This window comes from Puntigrus tetrazona, unplaced genomic scaffold (genome assembly GCF_018831695.1).
Source record: "Puntigrus tetrazona isolate hp1 unplaced genomic scaffold, ASM1883169v1 S000000173, whole genome shotgun sequence".
NCBI classification, from domain to species: domain Eukaryota; kingdom Metazoa; phylum Chordata; class Actinopteri; order Cypriniformes; family Cyprinidae; genus Puntigrus; species Puntigrus tetrazona.
In genome coordinates this window covers 312,501-330,000 of record NW_025047844.1, presented here as the reverse complement: position 1 = coordinate 330,000, position 17,500 = coordinate 312,501, and the positions used below count along the sequence as shown (strand labels likewise).

Below are 17,500 nucleotides of genomic sequence, written 5' to 3'. Positions count from 1 at the left end.
TGCTGCTAAATACATCTACTGCACAAAAATAAAGTGGCATTATAAACAATAAACAATACATTTATTGCTGTATTTATTCCTCTTTGTTCATGTTAGTTAATAACAATGCAGTCAATCATTGGTCAGTGTGCATTAAACCTGCTGAAATGAATATGAACTAATAATAATAATAATAATAAATGCTGTAGCAGTGTCATTTATTCTTAGCTGGTGTAAACTAATGAGTCTTATAGTAAAGCGTGCTCATTTTTAGATAAAACAATGCAAAGGCTTTAAATCTTCACCCGCTATGGCCTAGATCTCCACTATTCTTTTTCGGGTCGCCTCGCTAAACAGAAAGAGCTTGCCGACAGGAAGTGATGTTCTCGCGCGTGTTCACCTTGGGAGAGAACCACTTGCAGGGCAGTCCTTCCAGGTGAATGGTGTCCGGCCGCTCTCCGGGAACCGTCTCGTTCATGTCCTTGGCGTCTCTGAAGAAGGAGTCCCAGTCGTGGCGGGTGGGGAAGTCGGTCTTGTGCTCGACGGCGCGGATCTTCAGGACGTCCGTGAAGCCGCTCAGCTTGATGCTCTTAGCGTCCAGCTTGGCCAGCGAGCGTCGGACGGCGCTGCGGTTCTCCACCTCGCCCTCGAAGCGGATGAAGTCCATGGTGCTCTTGGAGATGCGCAGCGAGGAGAACTGCTCCGGATGCACCATGGCCTTCAGCCGCTCCATCACCTCCCAGTTGGAGATGGACTTACCGGGCGTCTTGAGGTGAGGCAGAGCCACGCTGACCGTGAGCCGGGCGATGGGTTTGAGGAAGAGGTTGAGCTCGGGACACAGGTCCACCGCCGCGGCCGTGTCGCTGACCACTGACGTCATGCTGGAGACACACACACACACACACACACACACACACACACACACACACACACACACACACACACAAAGACTCTTTTTAGCTATTGTTTTCATTGTGCATTCCAAACCATCTCAGTCAAACCACAGCTGGGTTATTTTAAATAAAACAAGTGCTTCCAAAACAATTATCACATCTAAAACAAAAAAAACTACTGCATGATGTGTGTGCTGTGCATATTTATTATGTGTGTGTATATATATATATATAAATAAACACATGCATGCATATATTAAGAAAGGTGTGCTTATAAATTAAATATATTTATCGTATAAATTATTTGAATATAAATATATGCATATGTGTATTTATACATTTATGTAAAAGAAAAATTATTTGAATATAAAAATGAAATTATTTACTTCATAAACAAGTTTATTTGAATATAAATATATGCATGTGTTTATGTAAAAGAATAAAAATATTTTTATATTCAAATAACCTTTTTTTAATTTATAAACACAACTTCAATTATTTGAATATAAATATATGCTTGTGCATTTATAAATTTATGTAAAAGATACATTAATTATACAAAAATTATTTGAATATAAAAAATACAATTTATTTATAAACAACTTTATCTGAATATAAATATATGCATGTGTTTATGTAAAAGAAAAATATTATTTTCATATTCAAATAATTTATTTACATTTATAAACACAACTTTAATTATTTGAATATAAATATATGCATGTGTGTATTTATTTATACATTTATGTAAAAGAAAACTTATTTTTATATTCAAATAATTTATTTAATTTATAAACACATCTTTCTTAATATATGCATGCATGTGGGTGTTTATAAATACGTGATGAATATGCACAGCACACACACATCTATCATGCAATTGTATTAAGCACTGAAAATGGTTAACACGTACACAATAAAAACATGATAACATGCTAAAATGTTTCTGTGAAAAACAAATGAAGCGCTTTAAACTAAACATTACACAAACATTTAAACTTGAACTAAAACGATAAAAGCATTCAAACTAAATGAAATAAAATGCATGTAAATTAAATAAAAAAAAACTTCAGTTATAGTTGAATTGTACTTTAGAGTGAGTCATTGCAACCAAACTCAAATAAAAACAATAAAATAAAATACAAATATTTAAATTACTACAATTATAATGGTTAAAATACATTTATGTTTTTTTTAAAAAGGCTTTGTTAAGTCAAGTAAATTCCAGTTATATTTTCATTAAATTAGTTGCCAAAGCAATGGTTTTCATTTAATTTAGGCCAAATTACTAAAACTCAAAATATATAAACTCAAAATCTAATAAATATATAAATTAAAGACTTTGTTTTAAATACAACAGAGGCAGCGTGGACACACAAACACACACACAGACACACATATATATTTATATATATATATACATATACATATACATATATATATATACATATACATATACATATATATATATATATATATATATATATATATATATATATATATATATACACATATACATATATATACATATACATATATATATATACATATACATATATATATATACACATATACATATATATATATACATATATATATATATATATATATATATACACATATACATATATATATATATACATATATATATATATATATATATATATATATATATATATATATATACATATATATATATATATATATACACATATACATATATATATATATATATATATATATATATATATATATATATATATATATATATATATACACATATACATATATATAAATATATACATATATATAGTCTATACATATATATATATCTAGTCTGTACTAGTTATGGTCGAGTTATTAGTACTTTAGTTATAAGTACTAGAAAAATAGCGTGAACTTTAACAAACAAAGTCATGAAGAGAAAGACTGAACTGATTGAGAAAACCCCAGAGAGTGAGGTTATGGTTTTACTCCAGTACTTCTGAGGTAAATCAAACTTCTGGAACTGAACTGTGGACACACTGATCAGAAATGAAGGAAGAGCTTGTGGAAACATGACTGTGGTTATGAAGTAATGACGGTATTATAAACAGATGAGGAGATTATTGATGAGTTATTGATTCGTGAGGATCGTTTCGCGGTTTAACGGTCACTGACCCGGATGATGGAGACACACGGGTTAGCGCAGTTAAACTAGTCTTTCTAGCTGAGATACGGACGTGTGGGTGATTACTAACCTCTCGGGAGAGTTTGGACCGAAGCATCAATAACAACAGCAGCCCGCGCGCAGCCGAAACAAACGGACATGATGCCGCCGGCCGCTTCCGCATACGTCACGCGCAGCCACCGGAAGTCACCGAGGAGCTCTGCTGCCCTCAGGCGGTCACCGATGGAACCGCAGCTCCGGTCTTTATCAAAATATAAAGAAATTAAACTAAATAAGTTCAGTTAAATATTTGGGTGGCGAAACAATTTAGAGATCCTTAAGATAGAATTAATAAAAACTATACTTAAAAACTAGAATTATTTCTTAAAAGCATTCTTAAAAGCAATTTACTCATGCTCTTTATGTTTTATTTGTTAATGTCAATATAGCTACTCTCAGATCGAGATGAAATGATCTTAATGAATAATAAATTATTCATTAATAACAAATAATAAATTATTTAAAATAAAATAAAATATTTGTGTGGAAAAATAGATTTCCTTATGTACAAGTAAGAAAAATATTATTGTTGTTTTATAATCTAGCCTTTAAATCTATAACGTTGTCTTTATTTAAAATCAGTTTGATGATATTGGGTAATAATAGTTATGCTCAGATCATTAAATAAAAATACGGCAATGATTAAATAAATAAATGAAATAAAAAATAAAAAAATTTCAAAAAAATCTATAATCTATCCTTTAAAACTAGAAACTTAAAAAATATCTTAAAATGTTTTTCTCTAAAAGCATTTTAAGGGACAGAAAATTCTCCTGACTGATGAGTTTAAACAAATATTTTATTCATCTTAATTATGACTAGTTCTAACTAGAAAGAAAAGTAAAAGTTCATGAGGTCTAAAGCTGGAAACAATGTTAATCTCTGAAGAAAACCCAGACTCAGAGCCTAAACCCTCTCACGTGTTCAGAAGGAAAAGACTTGAATAAAGTGTGGAGGAATATGATTCACGAACCCTTCGGCGTCTTCGCTAAGATTTCCGCTAATTATATCATCTGATTGAGTGAATCAACCTTTAATGTTCAGAAAACAACCTGAAAACAGCGAAGCAAGAGCGAACGTGTGACACTTAATCCTGACGAATCACAGCCCGGAGAAAAGAGACGTTTATTTCTGGAAAAACACGTTTTTGTGCCAAACTGTTTGTGTAAAAGGCTCACTGGGAACCAGAAAAATATACAAAGTGTACAACCAATAAAAGGAAGATTATGTCCTGTAATATTTGCTTTTGAAAATCACAGCAATTCCATCACATTAGACGCTTTAAAAAGGGCATAAAGGTCAAAATAAAGGAGTCTAATATGCTGATAAGTTTTAAAAGTGCATCACTTGAAGTATATAATGAGTATATGTAACAGGTCACATGACACTCTTTATTCCAGGTGCAGTGTATATCTGATGAAGCAAACACAGATGCATGTTGTCGTGTAAAAACAGGTCGGGACAAGCGTCACAAACACCAGCTTTATAGCTTGCAGCCAGGAAAAGCTGCCGTACTGGCTTGACTTCACCGGCCGTGTCTGCTCGATCGGATGTCACGGGAAACGACAAGCAGAACAAGCCCTCGTTTCCACAGAGAAAGCCTTCCTGAACGTCTTCAGATGAATAATGCACCGACAGCAGACGGCCAGCGAGGACCGGACAAAACTTGAGAGCTTCCGCGCGAACGAGCATCGTCCAGATGCTGCGGCGTCACCTAGCAACCACCCTGGCGACGCCATAGCGACAGCAAACAGCGCTCTTCATGGACCTCACACGTGTTTCAGGAAGGATTCGTCATCGATCAAGGCACTTGGACTGAGAACGCACATTCGGGGTTAGTGGTTTAGTAATTGGGGATCAAAAGCTCTCAAAACAAACGCTATCACGTAATAAAGCTTAGTAGGTGTGATCAGCTAAAAGTGCATCGCACGGGCCGTTAAAGGAACAGTTCACCCCGAAATGGAAGTTATCACAGACTCATGTTGGCTCACTCTGACGGCACCCATTGGCTGCGGTGTTTGGGGAGAACCGGTCCTCTCCGGCCGCTCAAACAGCAGCTTCAGCACATAAACACGCTGAAATCACAGTCTGTGTCCGGAAGAGCATCCTTAAAGGCACAGAACACACACAGAACAGCTAAAACACAAAGTGCATCCGAGGAAATACAAAACCTACATAACTTACATGTTTCATCATAAAGCAGCGGTGCATAATTCTGATAAAGGACACGATTGCATCAAAATATTCAAATCGGTTCCAGTTTCTCTTCCTCATCAGACCTAGAAATGTAAAAAGCAGCTGCTGTGTACATTTTCATGCGTAAAGATCCAGTTTAAACTGAAAAAAATCAACATTATAAATACCTGAAGAACATTTCTATTACATGATTGTGCTTCTTCTGTTATAAAAAAACCTTTTTAATTAAGCTACTTGTATTTAATCTGAGATATATATATATATATATACACACACACACACACACACACACACGACATAGTGCTGTCAAATAATTAATTGCATCCAAAATAAATGTTTTTGTTTACATCATACATGTATATTTACTATGCATATATAAACACATATGCGTGTATAAATTAAAATTAAATTAATTAAATTAATTAATTAAATTAATAAATTAAAGTTAAGTTTGTACTTTTTAAATATTTACCTAGAATATATTACATTAATTATATAAGGTTGAAACATTTTCAAATATATATAGTGTATATATATATATATATATATATATATATATATATACACACACACACATATATATTATGTAAACAATAATAAGTTTGTTGGATATTAAGGCAATTAATAATTTGACAGCACTAGTATATAGTATATATATATATACACACACACACACACACACACACACACACAGCTGTTTGTTCATGTTTGTTCACAGTGCATTGGTTAATGTTAACAAATACAACTTTTAATTTGACAATGTATTAGTAAATAATGAAATGATCATAACTAATAAAGTATCGTTCACTAATAAAACCTTATTCTTTCATGTGCACTCTACAGGACTATTTTAACCTATTTTATATCTATTTTCCAGAATTGCATCATTTGAATATTCCTTTCTGTCGCTGTATGAGGTTCCGGTCTCAGCCGAAGAGGTTGGATACGGGTCTGGACTTGACGGGGCTCTTGAGCGTCTCTCCCTCGTCGTTCTCTCTGAACGAGGTGCTGTGGACGATCTGCGTCTTGAAGCGGTTCCTCTGCAGCCGGATGCGTCCGATGGAGGCCCTGCGGTACAGGGAGCGGGGCCGGTGCTGAGCGTCTGCCGCCGGCTCCTCGGGGCCGTTGAGTAAGCGCAGAGGGTTGAGGTTGGTCTGCAGGACTCGAGGGAGCTTCCATCGGCTCCCGGAGGCGTTCTCTGCGTCGGGGCTCGCGCCGGCTCCGATGATGTCCTTGATGTCGCACGCGGCGCTGGATCGGAGGTACTGCGCCGCTTTCTTCCCGCTGTAATCCCGGACCTCCACGTCCGCGTCGAACGCTCCCACCAGCAGCTTCATCACCTCCACGTGGTGGTGCATGGCGGCCAGGTGCAGCGGCGCGTAGCCGGCGCTGGAGCGGCCGTTCACGTTGACGGCGACGCCGTGGCGCTTGGCGAAACCCACCAGCGCTGCGAGGAGCTCGTGCTTGCCCTGCTTGGCCGCCCAGTGCAGGCACGTGAAGCCGGTGACGAAGTCCTTCTTGGAGATGAGCGTGGGCTCACACTCGAGCAGCCGCTGAAGACTGTCCCACTCCCCGTCTGCCGTACACATCATCCACTCGTGCTCCAGCGGGTCTAGAGTCACCAAGTCCTCGTCCGCGGACCACGCTCGGGCCGACAGCTGCCCTTGAGAGTGACGGTGCACCAGAGAGCGTCTCACCTGTTATACAGCGGGATTCAACATTACACGCGTTATGTGATTTTGCATTATATATTGCATGCAATATGTACGGTTGATTTTGTGTTATATGCGTTATGTGTTTTTGCATTGTATGTTGCATGCAATATGTACGATTGATTGCATGCAATAGTCAAGCGCATCTCGTCAATAAAGCTGGTTCTTTGATTAGTAATAAATCTCCTTCACCTGTTCTGAGATGGAGAGGCCTTCACTGACGAGCACGGAATGACTGTGCATGCAATACATCGTGCATTATGTACATTTAGATTATGCATTATATGCATTATGCATTATACATCGTATGCAATACGTACAGTTTATTTTGTATTATATGCGTGATTTTGCATTACATATTGCATGCATTATATACATTTATATTAGGTATTATATGTTATTAGGTATTATGTGCTTTTGCATTATATGTTGTATGCATTATGTGCATTTGCAAAATAAATTACATTCATTATGCAATTTTCAATTATATTCGTATACATTATGTACATTTAGATTACGTGTTACATGCATTATGCAGTTTTGCATTATATATCATACACGTAATGCGCATTGTGGATTATATATTATATGCATATTTTCCTGAATAATTTTTACATGCATTACGTTCATATGCATCACTAAGTACATGTTGATTATACATGATGCACATTATGTTCATATTCAGTATATATTGCATGCATTACGTGATTTTTGATTATTATACGCATAATGTGTATTTGGATTATACACTACATGCATCGTGCATAATCATTATTACATGCATTGTGCGCATATGGGTTACATATCATATGTATTATGTGCACTTGGATTACTCATTGCTCATATGATTTTGAATGATGCTAATTTACATTATACGTCATGTAAATGATGCGCTTACTGCTACATGCATTATGTGATTTTGCACAATACCTAACGTGTATTGTATTTTATATGCATATGCAGCATTATGTGCTTTTGCGTTGTTCACTGCATGCATTTGCAATATGCCTCGCGCTTTTACACGCTATGCACTACAGGCATCATATTCTATCGCATTATTATGATGATGATGGCATGCATTAGCACCCGTCCCACCTGTGGAGAACTGCTCATCATGAGCTCTATGAAGTTCTTGCGGCTGCCCTTCGGGGTGCTGCCCTCCTCGTTGTGCGCCTCGTGCGCGGCGTCCTCAGAAGAGCCCAGCAGACTCCGCTGAGATCCCCTGGATGTCCTCCGTCTACTGACGGCGACCTGTGGCGCGACAGAAGCTCTGCCAACCTCCGCTTCTCCTGCCCTAGATTCCTCTTCTCCTGTTGACTGAGCATCAGAGAGGCTCGTCACATCATTCCCACGCTCGCTCTCGTTATCCTTCTCGATCAGCGCGATGTCAGACACTCTGAGCTCCTCCTCAGCATCTCTCTCGAGCTTCCCCCGCTCGCTGATTTCGTCGTGCACGCCGAGGCTCTTTTCTAAATGCAATGCACTGATTGCTCTGTTGATGCCTTCGTCATCCTCATCCTCGTTCTCCTCCTGCGCGCGCCCGCCGCGCATCTCTGGGTATCTGTACTTCTTCTTCAAACACACCACTTTCTCCCCGTTTTCTTGCTTCACGTAGGCGATGTTGTCCACAAAGCGCTTAAATCTCTCTTTTAGCACGGCTCGCTTCGTATTTTCGCTGCCGAGAAAGACTTTAAAATGCGCGACCAAGTCCTTGTTTTTCACACGCCCCCCATTTTCCAATAGAAAGTCCAGGACGGATTCCTGCGTGCACTCCGTCGCCATTATATCATATTTTATGATTATAATAAATAAGCGAATGTACAAATCAGCGCCTAACGCGCCTGCGCCGTTCTGACAGGTTTTTATCTCGTTCGTCTGTACGCCGGCGAACGCATCGCGTCTCGTCTTATTAGCCTGTCGATGAGATCGAGTACTGAATGTATCAGATAGGGGTCGGTAGAGCTTATGAAGGTGATGTTTGCATCCTAGCAACTCTTGTTAGAGAACAGAATCACTAGTTTGCAACTGGATCGCGGCGGCGTTCATTTGGGCTCAAGCGCACCCGGCGTCGAGCCGGGAAGCGGCTCCGCGTCGAGCCAAAATGGATTCCAGTTACACCCGGTTGGAACGTACCACTTTGCTGGGACAAGCGGCGGTTGGCGCTCCATTGAGATTTAGAGGTTTTAATTAATGGATCCTAGCGTGATTTATATTGTCAATTCGGGTTAAATCAACGTGTTATTGTACTAAAGTGTTTGCTAATGTACTATAAACTTGAAGTCGATATACTTTATCGACTCGGATTGGCAGCGCACCCCTCAGAGACGCCGGAATGGTACGGCAGCTGCTCCCAGTGGCGTGTCAGCTGGAAATTATTGGACGAGGCAACTTTTGACTTTCATCCGAAAGCGATCCGGTTTTTCCGCGTATATTCGCCGCTTTCTCCGCGCAAATGGCTTCTTCTGACGTGGTTCGACAGATGGTACGTTTGCGATCGACGCGTTCCCGGTTCTGGGTCTTTTCTCGTTTCCGTGGCTCGTGAAGTTTGGGAGCGAGTTGGCGTGCGCGCGCTTGGGAGTGTCCCGACCCGACGAGCGCGCTCCCGCCTCATTTATTAATCTGTAAACAAACATCCGACTAATCAGTTTGATTAAGAAATATCTAATCTGTCGATCTGAATCAGTCTGTGACCCGTTTATCCGATTTCTACCCCCGTGTCTGAACGAGCAATCGTAATGCGTTTCTCATTCCGAATAATCAATCAGAATACATTCCGTACTCGATTTATCAGTTAAAAAACATTTATCTGCTTTCAGATAAATCAGATTTCTGAATATGTGCATTTGTGCATTCCGAACACACTCATCGATACGAATCAACAATCTGGAAAAGTTCATCTGACTACTTTTAGGTCCGAAAACAATTCATTGATTTATAAACTTTAATAAATGCATCTAATTCATGAGTTATTTGCATCATCTCAGGTGTATTTTTATTTATAAATTGTAATTCATTCATTGATTTACGAATCCGAATGAGCAATTAGAATACATCTGAATACAATCATCCATATTGAAAGTTGGATATTGGAAAAAAATATTATATATATATATATATATATATATATATATATATATATATATATATATATATATATATTATATACACACACATACACTTAAAATAAAAATATTGTACTTAAATTAAAAGGAAAACTTAAAATATAAAATAAAACCAAATTCAAAATATTAAACCGTAAATACAAAAAAACCCTATAAATAATCAGAATGCAAATTTCACATTTATCAATCTGAATTATGAACAAAATCCCCAGTTTAAATTAACAATTGCCAGGCTAATATTTGTTTTTAACTTTTTCACGAGTTTTTACGAAGCTTACTAGTCAGGTTAGTTGTGGAACCTGTTAGAAATACTTGTCAATTTTGGTCGAAGCATTTATCTAAAGTTCTATGAAACACAGAATAGATGTTAAAGTCTGAGACCGCGTTTAAAAGTTGAAAAATCTAAAGTTAAAATGTATAAAAATGTCACTGTAAGTCAGTGTTTCGGACACACGTCATGTTTTCTCTCTGGTTCCAGGACAAGAACGCCCGTCCTCTGGCTCTATCAGGACATGTTGGGTTCGACAGTCTGCCAGATCAACTGGTCAACAAGTCCACCAGCCAGGGATTCTGCTTCAACATCTTGTGCATTGGTAAAACCGCCATAACCTTCTGCAGATGCTCATATTTCTATAAACTGATCTGTATATCAGCGTCCGCTCTGTATCTTCAGTTAAGACGAGACTGAAATCACGAGTGCAATGCCGACTGAGAAATATTCTGGAAACATGACTTCAGTAATCCTGACGCTCACTTGATGGAAATCTGACCTGATTTGAGATGCAGGGAGTTGTCTTTTATTATGGTTTTGTTGTTGTTTCTCTCGTGCAGGTGAAACTGGGATCGGCAAGTCCACTCTGATGGACACTCTTTTCAACACCAACTTCGAGAATTTCGAGTCGTCCCACTTCGAGCCGAAGGTGAAGCTGCGAGCGCAGACGTACGATCTTCAGGAGAGCAACGTTCGTCTGAAGCTCACCGTGGTTAACACCGTCGGCTTCGGGGACCAGATGAACAAGCAAGAGAGGTGAGTTTCCGATGCTTTGGAGCGGAGTTGAGTGCATTTCTTCATCGGATCAAGAGAGGCGTCGTGTGAATGGGTGCCGTCGCAGGGAGAGTTTCAGCTCCGGCCGGACCGGAGTGCTCTCATTCTGACGGCACCCATTCACATCCATTGCTCCCGATCTTTTGGAGCGGACCCCTCCTCCTGATCTCGAGTCTGTGTTGTGTCTCGGTTCTAGTTATCAGCACATAGTGGACTACATCGACACGCAGTTCGAGTCGTACTTGCAGGAGGAGCTGAAGATCAAGCGCTCTCTTCATAACTATCACGACTCCAGGATCCACGCGTGTCTCTACTTCATCGCTCCGTCCGGACACTCGCTCAAATCCTTAGACCTGGTCACCATGAAGAAGCTGGACAGCAAGGTCAGTCTGGTGTTAGACGCGTTAGACCTGACCTGGCGGTTTAGGACAGGCTTGGGACGGGTTTAGGACAGGCTTAGGTTGGGTTTAGAACGGGTTTAGGACAGGCTTGGGATGGGTTTAGGACAGGCTTAGGTTGGGTTTAGAACGGGTTTAGGACAGGTTTGAGATGGGTTTAGGACAGGCTTAGGTTGGGTTTAGAACGGGTTTAGGACAGGCTTGGGATGGGTTTAGGACAGGTCTATGACAGGTTTAGGATGGGTTTAGGACAGGTCTATGACAGGTTTAGGACAGGCTTGGGACGGGATTAGGACAGGTCTATGACAGGTTTAGGACAGGCTTAGGTTGGGTTTAGAACGGGTTTAGGACAGGTTTGTGATGGGTTTAGGACAGGCTTAGGTTGGGTTTAGAACGGGTTTAGGACAGGTTTGAGATGGGTTTAGGACAGGCTTAGGTTGGGTTTAGAACGGGTTTAGGACAGGCTTGGGATGGGTTTAGGACAGGTCTATGACAGGTTTAGGACAGGCTTGGGACGGGATTAGGACAGGTCTATGACAGGTTTAGGACAGGCTTAGGTTGGGTTTAGAACGTGTTTAGGACAGGCTTGGGATGGGTTTAGGACAGGTCTATGACAGGTTTAGGACGGGTTTAGGACAGGTTTAGGACAGGCTTGGAACGGGTTTAGGACAGGTCTATGACAGGTTTAGGTTGGGTTTAGAACGGGTTTAGAACGGGTTTAGGACAGGCTTGGGATGGGTTTAGGACAGGTCTATGACAGGCTTGGGACGAGATTAGGACAGGTCTATGACAGGTTTAGGACAGGTCTATGACAGGTTTAGGACAGGCTTGGAACGGGTTTAGGACAGGCTTAGGTTGGGTTTAGAACGAGTTTAGGACAGGCTTGGGACGGGTTTAGGACAGGCTTGGGACGGGTTTAGGACAGGTCTATGACAGGTTTAGGACAGGCTTGAGACAGGTTTAGGACAGGCTTGGGACAGGTTTAGGACAGGCTTGGGATGGGTTTAGGACAGGTCTATGACAGGTTTAGGACGGGTTTAGGACAGGCTTAGGATGGGTTTGGGACTGGTTTAGGACAGGCTTGGGTTGGTTTTAGAACGGGTTTAGGACAGGTTCGGGACGGGCTTGGGATGGGTTTAGGACAGGTCTATGACGGGTTTAGGACAGGCTTAGGATGGGTTTGGGACTGGTTTAGGACAGGCTTGGGTTGGGTTTAGAACGGGTTTAGGACAGGTTCGGGACGGGTTTGGGACAGGCTTGGGACGGGTTTAGGACAGGTTTAGGACAGGTTCGGGACGGGTTTGGGACAGGCTTGGGACGGGTTTAGGACAGGTGTCTCTGGAGCACAGAAGCAGTCATCAGCAGCACAGATCTATTTGTAGAATTAGACAACAATACACTGTATGAGTCAAAATTATACATTTGTTATTTATGCCAAAAATCATTAGGATATTAATTAAAGATCATGTTCTGTGAAGATACTTTGTATATTTCTTACCATAAATATAACTTCATTTCTGATTGGTAACATTCATTGCTAAGAACTTCATTTGCACAAATTTAAAGGTTATTTTCTTCAAAAATTCTCTCGTTCTTGTTCCCCTCAGATTCCAGATTTTTTTAAATCGTTGTATCTCAGACAAGTATGTGACCCTGCACCACCAAACCAGCCACAAGTGTCGATATTTGAGATAATGAGATTAACATAACATCTGAAATCTGAATAAATCATCTCTCCATTTGTCTGAGATGCAACTCTTTTCAAAAAAAAAATCTTCTTTAAAGTTGTCCAAATGAGTTTCGTAAAGCATATTACTGATAGGTTTTGATATATTTTCGGCTGGACATTTACAAAATATCTTCATGGAACATGATCTTTACTTGATATCCTAATGATTTTTGACATAAAAGAAAGAGATAACTTGGTCTGATACAGCGTTTTGTTGTCTATTTCTACAAATATATCTGTGCTGCTGAGGACTGACACAGATATTAATCACTTATAAACAAAACACTTTATTATTATTACTCTGCATCTAATAAAAACTAAGAGACCAAAAACCCAAAACAAACCTGGGGCCAGTTCTCTGACCAGTATAGTCCATAATAACTTTATTAGTCTTAAAGAAAGGGTAAAGAGTTTGTTTTGTAATTTTAACGTAGATAAAATAGAATTCTATACAGCACCTCGTATCTTCTCCAGCCAGCGCCGGAGGTTCTTGTTTGGTTCTCTGCATCGCTCCGTGGCTCTGCTTCTGCTCGCAGGTCAACATCATCCCGGTCATCGCTAAAGCGGACACCATCTCCAAGAGCGAGCTGCACAAGTTCAAGATCAAGATCATGAGCGAGCTGGTCAGCAACGGAGTCCAGATCTACCAGTTTCCCATCGACGACGAGACCGTGGCCAAGATCAACACCGCCATGAACGTGAGTCATAACAACTTTATTTGTGTGTGTGTGTGTGTGTATGTGTGTATATAACAATGCATTATATATATATATAACAATAACTATATATATAGTTTGACTGATTAAACATTTGACTCATTAAACATTTGCATAATTTTTTTATACTTTAAAGCATTCAATTTAATACAAATCTAAAATAAGAACAAAATTCTATAATATATTTATCTTATATTTATATTCTATATTATCAATCAATCAATCAATCATTTTTATTTAAATAGCGCTTTTAACAACACAGGTTGCATCAAAGCACTGTACAGTATAATGACAGGGATATATAGTGACGAGAGTGAACAGTTCTTTATTAAATGCAGAGACGGTCTCTGTAATCAATTTGATGATGGTCACTAGAAGTTAAGTGTCCCCAATAAAGCAAGCCAGAGGAACCAAAACCCCATGCATACAGAATGGAGAAAAAAAAAACCTTGGGAGAAACCAGACTCAGTTGGGGTCAGTTCTCCTCTGACCGGACGCCCAGCACTTAACCTCCAGTTCAATTTTAAACGCAGCTGTGTCAGATAGTGTAAATGACTTAGTGTGTGCGCGTGTGTGTGTGTGCATCAGGATCTGGTAATCTGTCGACGGGCGCATCTAGGTTTTCTGGTCTCTGATGAACATAATCTCTGGGTGCTGATCCACCATCTAGTCTGGATACAAACTGTGAAAACAGATTGAGAAAGAAACAGGACTAATATTAGCGTAGATGCCATTCTTTTACGATGTCACAAGTACATCGTATTTTAGGAGTAGTGTTCCCGGTTCCAGCAAATCTAAGTAATGCAGCCTAAAAATCCTTTAACGGATTTGAATAATAAAAGGTGTGTTGGTGTGTTATGTGTAGGCTAAGTTAAAAGATGTGTCTTTAATCTAGATTTAAACTGGCAGAGTGTGTCTGCCTCCTGAACAGAGTTAGGAGATTGTTCCAGAGTTTAGGTGCTAGATAGGAAAATGATCTGCCGCCGCAGTTGATTTTGATATTCTAGGTATTATCAAATGGCCAGAGTTTTGAGAACGCAGCGGACGTGCAGGACTATAATGTGATAAGAGCTCGCTCAAGTATTGAGGAGCTAAACCATTCAGGGCTTTATAGGTAATTAATAGGATTTTAAAATCTATTCGATGTTTGATAGGAGCCAGTGCAGTGTTGACAGAACTGGGCTAATGTGATCATACTTCCTAGTTCTAGTAAGGACTCTGGCTGCTGCGCTTTTGGACTAGCTGAAGTTTGTTTATTGCTGCGTGCAGAACAACCACCCAATAAAGCATTGCAATAATCTAACCTTGAGGTCATAAACGCATGAATTAATATTTCTGCATTAGAGGTCGAAAAGCATAGGTCGTAATTTAGATATATTTTTAAGATGGAAAACGCAGTTTTACAGATGCTAGAAACATGATTTTCAAAGGAAAGATTATGGTCAAACAGCACACCTAGGTTCCTAACTGATGATGAAGAATTAACAGAGCAGCCATCAAGTGATAGGCTGTGTTCTAGATTATTATATGTGGGGTTTTTAGGTCCAATTATTAGCACCTCTGTTTTTTCAGAATTTAACATTAAGAAGTTACTCATCATCCAGCTTTTTATATCGACTATGCATTCTGTTAGATTCTCAATTTGGTGTGTATCACCAGGCTGCGCTGAAATATAGAGCTGAGTATCATCAGCATAGCAGTGAAAGCTAACACCATGACTCCTGATAATATCTCCCAGAGGTAACATGTAAAGGTTGAAAAGTAACGGTCCTAGCACTGAGCCTTGAGGAACTCCATATTTCACTTTTGATCGATATGATACCTCCTCATTTAATGCCACAAACTGATAGCGGTCAGATAGATATGATGTAAACCATGCTAAGGCGCTTCCTCTAATGCCAACATAGTTTTCTAGTCTATCCAAGAGAATGCTGTGATCGTTAGTACATCGAATGCTGCGCTAAGATGTAATAGCACTAATAACGAGATAAAACCACGATCAGATGATAGAAGCAGGTCATTAGTAACTCTAATGAGAGCAGTCTCAGTACTATGGTACGGTCTAAAACCTGATTGGAAATCCTCACAGACACCATTTTTTCTAAAAGGAATACAGTTGTGAGGATACTACCTTTCTAGTATCTTTGACAGAAAAGGGAGATTAGAGATTGGTCTGTAATTTACTAAGTCTTTGGGATCAAGATGTGGTTTCTTAATGAGAGGTTTAACTACAGCCAGTTTAAAGGTTTTGGGAACATATCCTAATGACAATGATGAATTAATAATGTTCAAAATAGGATCTATGACTTCTGGAAGCAGATCTTTTAATAGTTTAGATGGAACAGGGTCTAACATACATGTTGCTGGTTTAGATGATTTAACAAGTTTGTACAAGTCTTCTTCTCCTATAATAGAGAAAGAGTGTAATTTTTCCTTAGGGGATCTAAAGCTCATTATCTGATGTGAAACTGTAGTTGACGGCTGCATAGTTACAATTTTATCTCTGATGGTATCAATCTTAGAAGTAAAGAAATTCATAAACTCATTGCAGCTATACTCTTGGGGCATATTAGCACCTGCTGATGCTTTATTTTTTGTTAATTTAGTCACTGTACTGAATAAATACCGGGGGTTGTGTTTGTTTTCTTCTAAAAGGGATGAAAAATAATCAGATCTTGCTATTTTTAATGCTTTTCTGTATGACAGCATACTCTCCCGCCAGGCAATACGAAATACTTCTAATTTGTTTTTTCTCCACCTGCGCTCCATTTTCCGGCTACTCTCTTTTAGGGTGCGTGTGTTGTCATTATACCATGGAGTCAGATTGTTTTCTTTTATCTTTTTTAAGTGCAAAGGAGCAACTGTATCTAAAGTGCTAGAAAAAAGAGAGTGCATAGTTTCTGTTACATCATCAAGTTTTTGCATCGTATTGGATGAGCTAAGGAATTGAGATAAGTCAGGAAGGTTATTTAGAAAGCTTTCTTTTGTGGTGGAAGTGATGGTTCTACCATACTTGTAATAAGGTGCAGAGTTTACAGGTTATAAATATTAAATATTATATTTATTTTGTTAAAAACTAAATATAAAAATAAGTGACACCTATAATATAAAAATATAATATAATATAGTAAAAAAATGTCTGGAATCCCAATCATGAATCAGTTTAAATTTGATCCTCTGCATTTTTTCCATTTATGGACAATAAAAAAATATATTTAACGTAAAACTGGTTTCAGAAACAATCTTCAGTTTCCAGACAGGAACAACATCACCTCAGAACTACGGAAAGCCAAATGGTTCAAAAGCACGCAATTATAACACATCAACAACACATAAATATACTAAAACTGAACTAATATAATATATGTATATATGTATATGTATGTAAATAAAAAAACTAAATTACTAAAATAATATTTGAATATTTGAATAAAAATCTCTCTCTCTCTCTCTCTCTCTCTCTCTCTCTCTCTCTCTCTCTCTCTCTCTCTCTCTCTCTAT

At 38.9% G+C, this 17,500-nt stretch overlaps 3 protein-coding genes across 4 annotated transcripts in view; 1 reads left to right on the top strand and 2 right to left on the bottom strand.

Moving 5' to 3' along the window:
- Positions 1–3,269, bottom strand: part of akap17a (A kinase (PRKA) anchor protein 17A) — a 10,519-nt gene extending 7,250 nt beyond the window's left edge. The window contains exons 1-2 of the mRNA XM_043230522.1: positions 3,113–3,269; positions 380–860 (exon numbers count right to left, since the gene is read on the bottom strand). Of these exons, the coding sequence (XP_043086457.1) occupies positions 380–859 (480 nt within the window). The 5' untranslated portion in view covers position 860; positions 3,113–3,269. The remainder of the gene's footprint in view (positions 1–379; positions 861–3,112) is intronic.
- Positions 3,270–5,830: 2,561 nt separating this feature from the next.
- sowahca (sosondowah ankyrin repeat domain family Ca) lies at positions 5,831–9,111 on the bottom strand. The gene is made up of 2 exons (XM_043230531.1): positions 8,085–9,111; positions 5,831–6,974 (listed from the first exon to the last, which is right to left on the bottom strand). Exons 1-2 carry the CDS (start codon positions 8,769–8,771, stop codon positions 6,204–6,206), a joined length of 1,458 nt encoding a protein of 485 aa, XP_043086466.1. The 5' UTR covers positions 8,772–9,111; the 3' UTR covers positions 5,831–6,203.
- A 203-nt stretch (positions 9,112–9,314) lies between these two features.
- sept10 (septin 10) overlaps positions 9,315–17,500 on the top strand; it is a 14,709-nt gene continuing 6,523 nt past the window's right edge. For both annotated transcript variants that reach the window (XM_043230532.1, XM_043230533.1), the window contains exons 1-5: positions 9,315–9,471; positions 10,590–10,704; positions 10,943–11,138; positions 11,353–11,539; positions 13,820–13,981. In XM_043230532.1, coding sequence (XP_043086467.1) covers positions 9,442–9,471; positions 10,590–10,704; positions 10,943–11,138; positions 11,353–11,539; positions 13,820–13,981 — 690 coding nt within the window. In that variant the 5' untranslated portion in view covers positions 9,315–9,441. The remainder of the gene's footprint in view (positions 9,472–10,589; positions 10,705–10,942; positions 11,139–11,352; positions 11,540–13,819; positions 13,982–17,500) is intronic.

Excerpts from the sequence above, each read along its gene's own strand:
- sowahca (XM_043230531.1), bottom strand. The coding sequence starts at position 8,771 with ATGGCGACGGAGTGCACGCAGGAATCCGTCCTGGACTTTCTATTGGAA. Across the intron at positions 6,975-8,084 it reads TGATGAGCAGTTCTCCACAG|GTGAGACGCTCTCTGGTGCA; the intron begins GTGGGACGGGTG and ends GCTGTATAACAG.